This window comes from Aedes aegypti, chromosome 1 (assembly GCF_002204515.2).
Source record: "Aedes aegypti strain LVP_AGWG chromosome 1, AaegL5.0 Primary Assembly, whole genome shotgun sequence".
NCBI lineage: Eukaryota > Metazoa > Arthropoda > Insecta > Diptera > Culicidae > Aedes > Aedes aegypti.
Genome location: NC_035107.1, coordinates 309,116,739 through 309,128,770, shown reverse-complemented (window position 1 = coordinate 309,128,770; position 12,032 = coordinate 309,116,739). Strand labels below are relative to the sequence as shown.

Here is a 12,032-nt window from a genome sequence, read left to right as displayed (position 1 = left end):
CCATCCTCAGGTCTTGTTACAGAACGTCATTGACGCTTAGGGGAATCAGAATTTTTATTTTTTTTCAGCTGGCGCCATTACGCGGAGAAATTCCCAACTAATCAATGTGTAACATAGTGGACATTTCCCTCTTGCACAACTTCACCGAAGAAAGTATAATTTTGTATAGAAATGTTTCTGAGAAATAAGCGCCGAAAGTTTTAAAATATCGCTATTGTTAGACCGTTTTCCACGATGAACCATTCCTATTTTGAATTTCCCAATACTTTCAGTATAACTCAATAAATTTTCTTTTCAAAAATCGTGATTTTTTTTCTATTTAAATTTGGGCATAAACGACACAAATTATTAAAATACTATCTTAGCTTATTCAATGGCAATGTAATGAAACGGCCTACTTTCCTGCACTGAAGTATGCAGTGCGGGAATAGTCATTACGCAACTGAAACCAGTGCTGTAATGATTCATTACTCAATTACAACTAAAAACAGGTGCGTAATAAGAAAACGCAACTGTTTCGAGTTGCGTAATGAATCATGACACAACATTTTTCAAAAATTGTAAAATAATGCATTCCGACATAATTTCTGATACCCTTAAGTGGTCTTCTACGAAATGGCAAAAAATGTTGTACGTAACTTGTTGCAGAAATCGATTTTAACAGCACTCGTCGTAAAAACCATCATTCTGCAACTTGATCTATAAACTACTATTGTCATACTACGACATTTGCTACGTTATCGGAAATCGCACATTTCGGTTGAATCTATTAGCTCAGGAAGTAACACTACCTGTTTGTGAGTAAAAGTTAATGGCAATGTGCTTAAATGAAAGCTTGAAAATATATTTGCAGGGTTTCTTACGTTATCCATGTAGTATTTCAAAAATTTCACGGAATAAACTGTACACAAATCCATTAGTCCATTCAACCCACCAGAAGAATAACTCATACATATAAATATTTCGAAAAGTGCTGCTTAGAATATATGAGCAATCAAGAGATGTTACTAGTCGAGTGTGCATTGCGAAGTCCATGCAAGCGGATTCGTGTTTCGCGTCGCCTGATTGGAAGTGTGTGTGTTTCTTTTGTTTCGCGTCTCCGGAGTAGAAGTTTGTTTTTTTTTTCTTTATTTTGACGTATTTTTGAGCAGTGCGTGGACTTTGCAAACGCAAGCGGATTCGTGTATCGCGTCGCCGGAGTGGAAGTGTGTTTTTTGCTTTCTTTTTTCCGTTTTGTTGAGCAATGCGCTTTACGAAGTCCAAGCAAGCAGATTCATATTCCGCGTCACCGGAGTGGAAGTGTGGTTTTTTCTTTTCTTTGTTTCAATGTTTTGTTGGGCAGTGCGCTTTGTCAAATTCAAGCAAGCGGATTCGTGTTTTGCGTCACCGGAGTGTTTTTTTTCGTTCGCTACCAGAAATTTTGACTCGTTGGTGTAGTGTGTTTTCACGTTACGTATGCTTGGCGACATGAAGAAAGGGAAATCAATGCTTTGCGGTAGCAAGTACATCTCTATGTGCAGCTCATTGAGAGACGAACTGTGGATTGCAGAGGTGTGTTTGTTTCGGTCTTCAGCCAATTTATCCACATGCTTGCCAGAACGTCTACCAAACGTATCGTATGGCCGTAACACCTACGAGAGGACGTAGATTTCTCTGCATTTTTCTTAAGAAGGCGTTCAATTAGCCACTCCTTTCCTTTCGCTAGCATCCACAAGGACGTGGCCAGGACAGCTCTCGACTGTTGGAGGATGCGTCAATCTTATCTAAGAGCCAGGGGTTGATCCCAAATCTCTGGCTTTGGTAACGGACGGGAAGGGGGCAACCCATATAGAATGGTCTAGGACTGAACCACATACGAATTTTTGCGAATTGCTTAATGCTAATTGTAATCAAGAGAGATTGCTAGTCGATGATTTTACATAAGACAAAATAATTATTATTTGGGAAACATTTCCAGCGTGTTGTATAAACGACTATCGAATTCAAAACAAACTGTAACAAATATAACATTACAGTGAAAGCAGAAACAGTGAAGAATGAAACTCTATTTTGCAAACACAATTTCCGTACTCCTTGAGCCACTAAGTCAATGGAGAAAGAGTCATGATTTGAAACATAACCCATCTACATTCGTTCTCTTGCTCGCAGCCATGGCTCGAAGTTCGCTGCGCTTCAGTGCGCCCAGAACAATCATGCAAATGTTCATCGTTCGAAACGAGGTAATTTAGCAATTTTGTTACATCATTCAGGCGCTCGTGATTTTACACAAACATCTAACGCGTCGAGTGAGGAATTTGAGCGGAATTAAATATTTTCGAGAACGGGATAGATGATCTTGCCCTTTCACGAACGACAATTATAGCCACTCACACGCCGACAGAATCCATGTGCAGTAGCGCAACTATCGTCACGATAATTGTTATTGCCCATCGGTCGGCCATTGAATGGATGGGCCCATAACCAGCTTCATCGGCAGACAAAAGAATTTCAAATTAGGTGTCGTGCGTGTTTATTTCTGTATTAGCACCTTGCAGTTGAGCAAATCTCGCGTAAGTTTTCAAAATGATCTATCTAATAATGAGAGGCTTTCTTTGAATAATTTCTCTGAGATGCATTAACTTTTTTGCATGGAACGCTAACAAAGGACATTGTTTTTCGATCGATAGTGATACTGTTATAAAAAAACGACAGAGGAGAAAATCTCACATTGTTTCATACTGCCCATAACTGCAAAACAATCACATTCGACATTTTTGAAAAATTGGAGTTAATGGCACATACTTTCGATCAACTTACTGATTGATTGACTGATTGATGATTAAGTTGATCGAAAGTATTTGTCATTCGATGACTCTCCATGGTATTAACTCCAATTTGTCAAAATTGTCGAATGTGACTGTTTTGCAGTTATGAGCAGCATAGGTCCTTTAGAAAATTTCAGCGAGAAATCAACATTCGACTCATTGCGGGTATTCATGAAGGTATTTCTCACTGACATACCACAGATTTGGCGCCGCCAAGACATCAAATCTTCATAATTTCTGTTAGGTGTCAAGTTATTGTATGAAAAATAAACATATTTTGGTGAATTAATACATTGCTCAAAAGAACCGTCCAAAAGCTTCAATAATCATATTCACACACATGCACGCGCCAAATGGCACCTTCGCGTACGAATTTTTCCGCTCCCATTGAATTTTTATCGTTCAATAAAATGGTCTACTTTTATGTGCTTGTATAAAACATTTCTACGACTAATTAAAATGATAAATATTGCCGTTTCGTTTACGCCGCGCCTCCGAACGGCTCTCGGTTTGCCGACTACCTACCCGAGACACCCGACCGGCGATCATTAGCCATTGATAGATGATAGGGGCAATATGGGTATATGAGAGCGAGCATCGGTTTTTTTTTATAACTTTTACCCATCGACAACGTATAGCTCGGGGGAGCAATTCAATGTCAGCAAAATAACTTAAAATTATGATAATTATACATAAAACTCGGAGTCGTTGGTGTTGGTTTCTGTTTGAGCAGGGTGGGACTCAGGTTAGTTGAAGAAGGTATCCTTTGGGGGATTGCGCTCTGATTCCAGATGGTGTGTTACGATCATTTTTATGGAGTGCCTATATAGACAGTCATTTCAAACGACCACATTTGCGAGGAATGAAAAATATATGGCGGAATCGTAACGCGGTTAGCCATTTGATACAGTCAAGGCCACTCATTTGAATACGAGTTGGTCCCTTCAGAAGTGGGGAGTCTCCCGATGGAATGGTCACGGAAAGGATCCGCAAGCAATCAAGAATCAAGAGAGTGGTAAAAGCCAACCATCATCATGCTTATCTTGTCTAACGAAAAGAACAAAAAAAAGTTGCGCCCATCCCCTCGCTCCATTCCGATCTCAGATGGCGTTTGTTTTATTTCCGAGCAAAGATTTTTATAGGGGCGATTTTCTCATTTCCACGTTTCCATGGTAACCTTTCCCCATGGAGTCGTTTTCTCTGCGCCTTCGCTCTCGTTCTGAAAGGTTTCTTTGTTCTCGGAAGGCCATGCTTGCGGGGAATGGGACTAGACTACGATTATGTAGGTATCGAGAATTAACGAAATTTATAGAAATGACTACAGTGAGTGCCAAAGTAAAGGGCGAAACAACGTAAATCACATTTAAAATAAGAAAATTCTTTCATTAAAATGTATGTACACAGTAAACAATTCTTATTTGTGAAGCTTCAGTAGGATTTTTGGTCCTAATTTACCTAAAAAAATCTAGTTTTGACATTAGATTTTCGCCAGTTTGCATGACAGCAATCAAGTGAGAACTTCATTTTGTCAGTGACTGTATATCTGGCCTTCCCAATTGGGAAACAAAGCTTGAACAATGTTTAATTTCCCTTAATTCAGAACCCCTCGATTGTCTTCCGTACTTAGGTAGATAGGTTTCGCGCGTATTGAGAATCCTTTGGCTTTAAACCGAGCAGAACACTACCAATAATGAAATCAAAATCTCCATAAATATGGGAATTAAAATTCTATTCCATCGCACCGTTTGCAGTGAGGCAAAATTTAGGAAATAAATTTGAATAAATTAAGCTTAACTTTCAATCTTCCAGCGGCGGCAGTGGCATCTTCCCGGCGAGTTTGGCCAACCATTTTTGGAACCGTCTTGGAAGGGGACCACTGCTGCTACACATGCCCACGGGGTGAATCGTTTGGATACGTGGATGGAATAAAACATGTTCCAAGGTACCGAGAGCGCATGTAATATTCAACACATCCCTCTCGAAGCAAATTCACAATATGATAATGTAGCCACCCCTGCGCTTAGCAGTGAATGCGAAGCTCTCACTTTGCAGTCGTTATCACCCCATCCAGGAATGGAAACGATGCTTCGACATCTACAGACATCAGGGGGTGGTTTGCCGCCCTCACCCTTCGGGGTCTTTTGACGGTGGCGATATGGAAAAATTAGAAATGCGCATAATTTATTGCTCCAAACATTGCCCATCGCCCGGGGGTTCCTGCTGCCGAGAGTGAAAATCCACCATTTTGTGCGGAGATCAGCGTCAATTAAGTTTAAAATTTCAAATCGAGACAAGGAAGAATGTTAGAATACCTTACACCAGTATTGAAGTTTTATAGAGTTAGAAGTGGAATATCGATTGTTGAAAAATCAAAGAATTTATAGCAAGTGGTAACACTAACCTGTGCTGGCGAATTTCTGTAGCGCGGATTGAGATGCTGTGAGTGCGTTGCGATCGATGACAGGAGAAATGCATGTGGAAAGAAGAGAGTGAAATTGATTATTAAGTGTCACGTATACATCGATATCACGATAAACTATTATTAGAACTACCATAAAACTAAGCTTCATAGCAAAATAAACACTAAATACATTCACATTGCTCAACTCATAAACCTAGTACAGCGATTTAAAATTCATAACATGCTATCATAAAGCTCGTCTTGACCACCCCGTAACAAGCCATTCTTCCATTATGGCAGAAATATGTCTAGCGACCACCCAACGGAAAAAAAGGTGAACACACTGGAAATAGTTTAGAAGTACAGCTCGCAATGAGAACCAGCTGATGCGTGAGAATTGGCCGCAACAGCGAACTACGAATAACGTTAAAGGGGATTTACAGTGCGAGCTTACTGTGTAGTTGGAAGTCGTTCCAGTCAGACGACAATGCATATTTTATGTTCTTATACTGCACATAATAAATTTTAGGAATGGAACTTGAGAACAACATCAGAATTATGCAATTGAATGTAAGTGGCCGATTAGCTAGTGTGAAAAAAGCAAGCTTTCTGTGACTCTCAATTCAAATTTAAACACACTAAATAGATTGTCGAAGAACTTGCATAATATAACTGTCCCATAGAGATTTTTGAATCAACACCTGTTCCATAGTACCGTAATCCGGGGTAACATTGATCAGCGGGGTAACATTGATCGGAATGATTCATCTCGTTAAAAGTTCAAATAAAGATTTATTGATGAAACATTTTCGAATCATGAATGGTGCCTCCCTTTCTTATATTCATAAGCTAATGAAAATTAAGGTTTTTGCCAAAATTGCGTTTACTTCATGCGTAAATTTGTCAACTTTTTGAAACAATGATTTCTACCATTTTCACTAACACTACCGAAAATTCTTGTCTGTGTCTGTCTGTGATCAAGAAAAATGCGCTTGTTGCTAAATATGACATCGCCGGAAACGATTCCGTTGTCAAATCTTTTATAAGTTCATTCAATTAGGCACCATTGACTAATAACAATTAAGAATGTAGAATTTTCTTAGGAAATTGCCGAATACGCCGGCGGTTGAAGGTGTTTTTAATTTTGAAATAACTCAAAAAGTAAATGGCTTGTAAGAGTTTGGTCTTTATATTCGGCTTCAGGGGCCATGATTTTAGTAAGTAACGACATTTCTAATATTACCGACGTTGTTTACTTGGGTGATCAATGTTACCCCATATCAGCTGAATAAAAAAACCTCTTTAAACATTTATTTTAACATGTTTAAATCTTTCGAAAAACAAAATACAGTATATAGTTGAGAGAGGTAGGTGCCAGTACTTGTTTTAAAAATATAAACTTGTATCACTTGTATTGTGAAATGAAAACATAAAAAAAATCTCAAAAAAATGATCAATGTTACCCCTGATTACGGTAAACTCATGTAAAAACTAACATGATGCAGCCCCAAAAAATAAAAATAAATACATAACAGTGTCTATATCTACTTTCAATCCAAATGGCAATTGTTAAACATAAGTTGTGTTCAAGTTTATATTTTCTGTTGAACAATAGAAGCAAAATGTTTCTTTGCGGAGGTGCTAAATGCAGGGCTGTTACAACAGGCGCGAATTTCGCGATTCTCGCGGATTTCGCGATTTTCGCGGATTTGTAGCGGATTTGGCCAGCCAAACGCGAAAATCGCGGGTAGATAAAATTCTGTCACGAAAATCGCGGATTACCCAAATCATGTGGCAGTTATATACATAAAGTCGTAATTTCATAATTAGGAAATTTCTATTTAAAACAGAAAATCCAAGTCTTTTCCTTGAGAGCAGTAAAGTTCAGTTAGTATAGTCACTGATATCAAAACTACTGTTCAGGCAAATATAAAAAGCAGTAACATTTTCATTTTTTTTGGAGTCATTTTTCTCGATGGTCGCTAGTCAATCAAGAGTTAGCTCCTCTCTAAATTCTTAATGACACTTATCTAAAATTCTATTCTATTGACGGCGTTACATAGGTTCTTGACTTAAGATAAACTGGAAATAGAAAATTATACCGTTCAAATCCTGTGAGTTTGAAGGAAAATTATCTTCCGTTGAAAATCATAGAAAATGGCGCTCATTAAGACCACTCAGCACATTTGGCTTGGCTTTAAAATACTTGAAATCAGAAATGTGTCAAAATTACTGATCATGGATACAATATGTCAAAATATTAAACCGTGTAGGAATGCTAAATTTGTTCAGCTTGATTACATAAAAGCATGCATTCAAAGTTTGTACGGGTAATATGCGGACACTCTGGCTGAGTGTTGGCGTTGCAGTAATAGTTGATTACCATATAAAATCTTAAGATCGATAGAAAAGTTTAAAGCAATAGATAGCTCCGTAGTCAAATTAGCAGTTTTGTCAGTGAAAAATAAGTATTGTAAATCCAGAAGATACAAATTACTTGGAGTTAATGGAAAGCAACACTAATAATTGTATGTATAATTTATGTAATATTTGATGTAAATATAACTAAATAAAACCTCTTGCAGTTTTGGCTGATAAAACCGTTTACGATCTGCTTTAAAAACCAGTGCAACGATTGAATCACCACCACAACAAACCGGTTAAAAAGTTAGCGCCTGGTGAAATCGCTCAAAATAATAGTAGTTTTGCTTGGTGAATTTTTGTTCAGCAACAATTTTGGGGTTTATTCACAAATTTCATAACGCCGAAAATGGCCATTTTCGACACCCACCCACCCCCTCGTAACGCTTTTTGTATGAATATTTTACAAATTTTGTATGAGCCGTAACAGCACGAGGGCACCCACCCACCCCCTTCAGCGTTATTAAATTTGTGAATGGGCCCTTGTAATAAAAAATGGATCATTTATAAATTTGCAACTTTAGAGAAAACTGTTGAACACCGAGGTGTGAAGAAAAATTAAAAAAAGCATAATGCAGCTGAAATTAAAACTACTATTATTTTCAACCAGACACATAGAAAAAATCTTTGAAATTTACGTCATATGTTCCCGACATATTGAAGCAAGTAAAATGACGTGAATCTAAGTCACAAATGACGTAATTTTCCGTCACAATGGACTGAAAATTATTTGAATCACAAAAAATTTCACTCATATTGCACGTAATTTTACAAGAATGCCGTATTTTTAAGTTTTAATACCATCAAATTTACGTTACGTACGTAATATTAGGTTTTTCTAAGTGTGTAGTACTATGACGAATTTTGGGATAATGAAATTGAAGAGACATTTAGAGTTCTCTGTCAAAATTTCATGCATTTTGCTCATAGGAAAACTAAGTTACAGCATGCCAAAGTTGAGAATTTTGTATGAAAATCGGCTTTCAATACTATTATTCTGAACACAACTGTATGTACAATACATTTTCAATACTTCAGTGTAAAATAGTAAGCTCCGCATAATTAAACTGAGTAGTTTACAAACCAATGGTGTTTGCCTATCCATGTGTTTTATGAAAAATAAAAAATACAGTATTGGCGATCTAATCTTATTAATGGCAATCTTTTCGCTCGCGATAACATCATCACTTAAAATAGTGTCTAACTTATGAGACAAAAAATCGAAATTTAAGGTTTTGTATGCTTTTAATTGACAATGTAAAACTACTGTGTGTGTTGTTTTTAAGTTATCATTAATAACTACATTTTGCATCTCCTATTGTATGCAAAGATCACATCGAATTATGATAAGTATAGTTGCAAACTAGGCCTCCTCTCTGCACTACCATTTATTAAATTGCATGATTTTTCAAAAAAATATATTGAAATGTTGATGACAAAAAAATTTCGAGTGATACTGTTGAATACGACTTTCTCCATGAAAAACTCGAATTATGAGATATTTTCCGCTTTTTACCTTTTTTCCTGCCTAGTGAAGCAACTTAAGTAAATCAAATATATTTCATAATTCACTACCCTTAGTGTTGACAGAAATCCGTATACCAATTTGTCTTGCTCAATTGTAGATACCTCAAGGCGAAAATAATCACTTATTACCATTAAAAACTAGTTTTCGACGTGCTTGTTTACGCATTTTTTATAATGAGTAGTAAATATGTCAATGAAACAGATTTTTTTGAGGCGCGGGTTAAAGTACCTAGGCGCGGATCGAATTTCTGAAGTCGCGATTTTCGCGGATACGATTTTAAGATTTTTGTAACAGCCCTGTAAATGATATGCACACTTAATTTAGAATGCCGAATCTCGACTAATTTTAACCGAGATCCGCACAGCCGAGTAGTCGGCAAACTAATTTCCTGGGATCTCAGCAAATAAAAGCCGAGCATCAGTAAATCGTGCTTCGTTGCTAAGCAGCTGGACCATTTGTTAGCTGAGTCTCAGTTAAAATCGGGAAACCGAGATTTGCACAGCCGAGCTCGTGAAAAAAATCTAAGTGTGTGGCATGCAGAAGTGTACTACTTTGTGCGCTTTTTTCAATGCCTAATTTGTCCATATCCCTTTCGGGACTGACGATTTTTCAACTTAATGATCAAATTTCTCTTTCTTCTCGTTAACACATCGCTCCAGAATGGATTGTACTCTTCATGGGATTTTAATGCAACTCATTTACTATGGATTACTGATGACGAGAAAAAAATATATTTGAAACCGGTCCTGAACGAGCCGTTTGAAAAAATTATGTCCAGCACAATTGTGTTGCTTCGTCCAAAAAGGGATATGGGACAGTAATGCTTCTATGGACAGAAATGGTTACCGATAGATAAACGTCAAATAATATAAAATAAGAATTTAATTTAATTTTATTTAATTAAAAAAATATGAGTGAAATTAACCAGAAAATCCAACCCACGACTTTTGTATGCTAGTTGAGCGTATTACGAACTCAACTAGGAACTAGGCCACTTGATGTCTCAATAGTTTAGAAAGCAATAAGTTTCGAATTTAAAGTGTTCTTCTTAAAAAGAGCACTTGATTTTTTTCGTAGTTTCACTTATATTATGTTCATCCATACACACGCACAACGAGCTGATGATCTTATTTGCCATGCGGATTAGTCTACCGACAATCTCAAACCATATAGCATTAGTTGTAGCCTATTTAAAATAGGAACATTTACAGTTTGGCATAATTTGGATATAATTTAACAAAAATAAATACAGTTTAAGCTCAAATGTCGCATTGCATGTAAACTGCATATGAAAAATATTAAAAATAAATTCATCCCTGTTTCCAAGAAATATCGGGATTTTCCCAGAATACGGTTCATTACCCGGCACAACATATTTTCATTCATCGTTTTTTTTCAAGTTCATTCCATTTAATTTGCAGTTTCACGATGTTTTGACGATCCTGCTATTCGCCTTTAGCTTACGCTTAACAATAGCTCAGAATCTCTCAATCGGTGTGAATTTATATCAATTAGGTGAGTTGAGGGTTAATTTCATCATTCATCAGGAAAAAATCCCTAAATTTTATCAACACTTGATAATGCCACATTGAGCTATTTTTTTCCCTATTTGGTTTTCTGCAGATATGGAAAGATCAGTGGCTTTAACGTACGGAATGTATTGACTGAATCGTTACATTATACTGCAAATGAGTTTGTTGCACGGCACTGCATATTTTTGGCCAAATCGCGGTCTGAAATTCTTGGATTTAGCTTAATGGTCTTTATAACTTGAATCGGCAGCACGACGCATGCTTTATGGCTTGCGATGAGTCGAAATAGTTGCTTCATACTTATTTAGTACATGCCGTACAGTATTTTTTAGAAAACCTATTTGTTTTTTATTTATTTTTTGCCCGATAAAAAAATATTGAAATGAGCAAAACTTTCAACGAAAAAGGTGGCTGACAAAATCTGGTGTTGGGCAAAAACGGATTACAAGTTCTCCTTAGACATGAAAACATAATCAGAAAAACACTTTTGCCTTGCTAGGACCAAGAGAGTGCCCAAACTTATAAAGCAGTGTAACAAGCAATCACAAGTTTTACAATACAATGGGTATCGTAAAGGAATATATGAAGTTCTAAATTAAACAAACAATTTATTTGCAACATTTAAAGACAACTATCAAATTTGTCTGTGGGTTCTGTTAAAACCTACTAAAGTCAAGTTGTAACTTTGACATAGTATTGAGTAATTCATTCAAATTCCGAACATGAGTCATATTCTAAACAATCGACTTTTTATAGCGATTTTTCTAGAAATCCACCTATATTTCTTCACAAGATGATCAATTCTTCTATGATTCAAGTCCTCTACGCATAAAAGATGCTAAAATATCAATTCTTATCTTTTAAATTGCCACTGTTCGTAATACGAGTCATGTTCGGAAATTATGAATACTGTTTTGTCTCACATTTTGAACACTTGACATTAAACTGTGATTTTTTCAATTAAATCTTTAAAATTTCTGCACAGTACGATCAATTCTTTTACAACTCAAGTCCTCCATATTAAAAGTATAAGTATGTTCGGAATTTGAGACCAAACGGTATGCCAAATACGAGATCTATGTAATTTTTTTTTCTTTAATGTTGTTATTATCGAGAGGGTATGTTAGAGGCGTCGGTGGTATAGTGGTAGGCAAATTGCCTTTCACCTCAGTCGGTCGGGTATCAATTCCCGTCGACGCGTTTGGGATTTTCTGCGTTATAAAATTTTTGATCACGTCTTCCTTCGGAAGGGAAGTGAGACCTTCCTGGGCGTCTGTGTTTAAGCTTGGTACCAGAAATTGGTCAGAAAGAAGAAGAAGAAGAGGGTTTGTCAAAAATACGCTTTT

The 12,032-nt window shown here is 36.7% G+C and overlaps 1 protein-coding gene across 6 annotated transcripts in view; it reads right to left on the bottom strand.

The window, feature by feature from the left end:
- LOC5578718 (homeobox protein abdominal-A homolog) overlaps positions 1–12,032 on the bottom strand; it is a 126,068-nt gene that overhangs the window by 104,315 nt on the left and 9,721 nt on the right. For 5 of the 6 annotated variants that reach the window (XR_002498761.1, XM_021838496.1, XM_021838499.1 and 2 more), the window contains exon 4: positions 5,206–5,241. The exons of the other annotated variant lie outside the window; for it this stretch is intronic. Coding sequence is in view for 4 of the 5 variants with exons in the window: in XM_021838496.1 (XP_021694188.1) it covers positions 5,206–5,241 (36 nt within the window). In the remaining variant the exon portion in view is untranslated. The remainder of the gene's footprint in view (positions 1–5,205; positions 5,242–12,032) is intronic. 6 annotated transcript variants of the gene reach the window in all.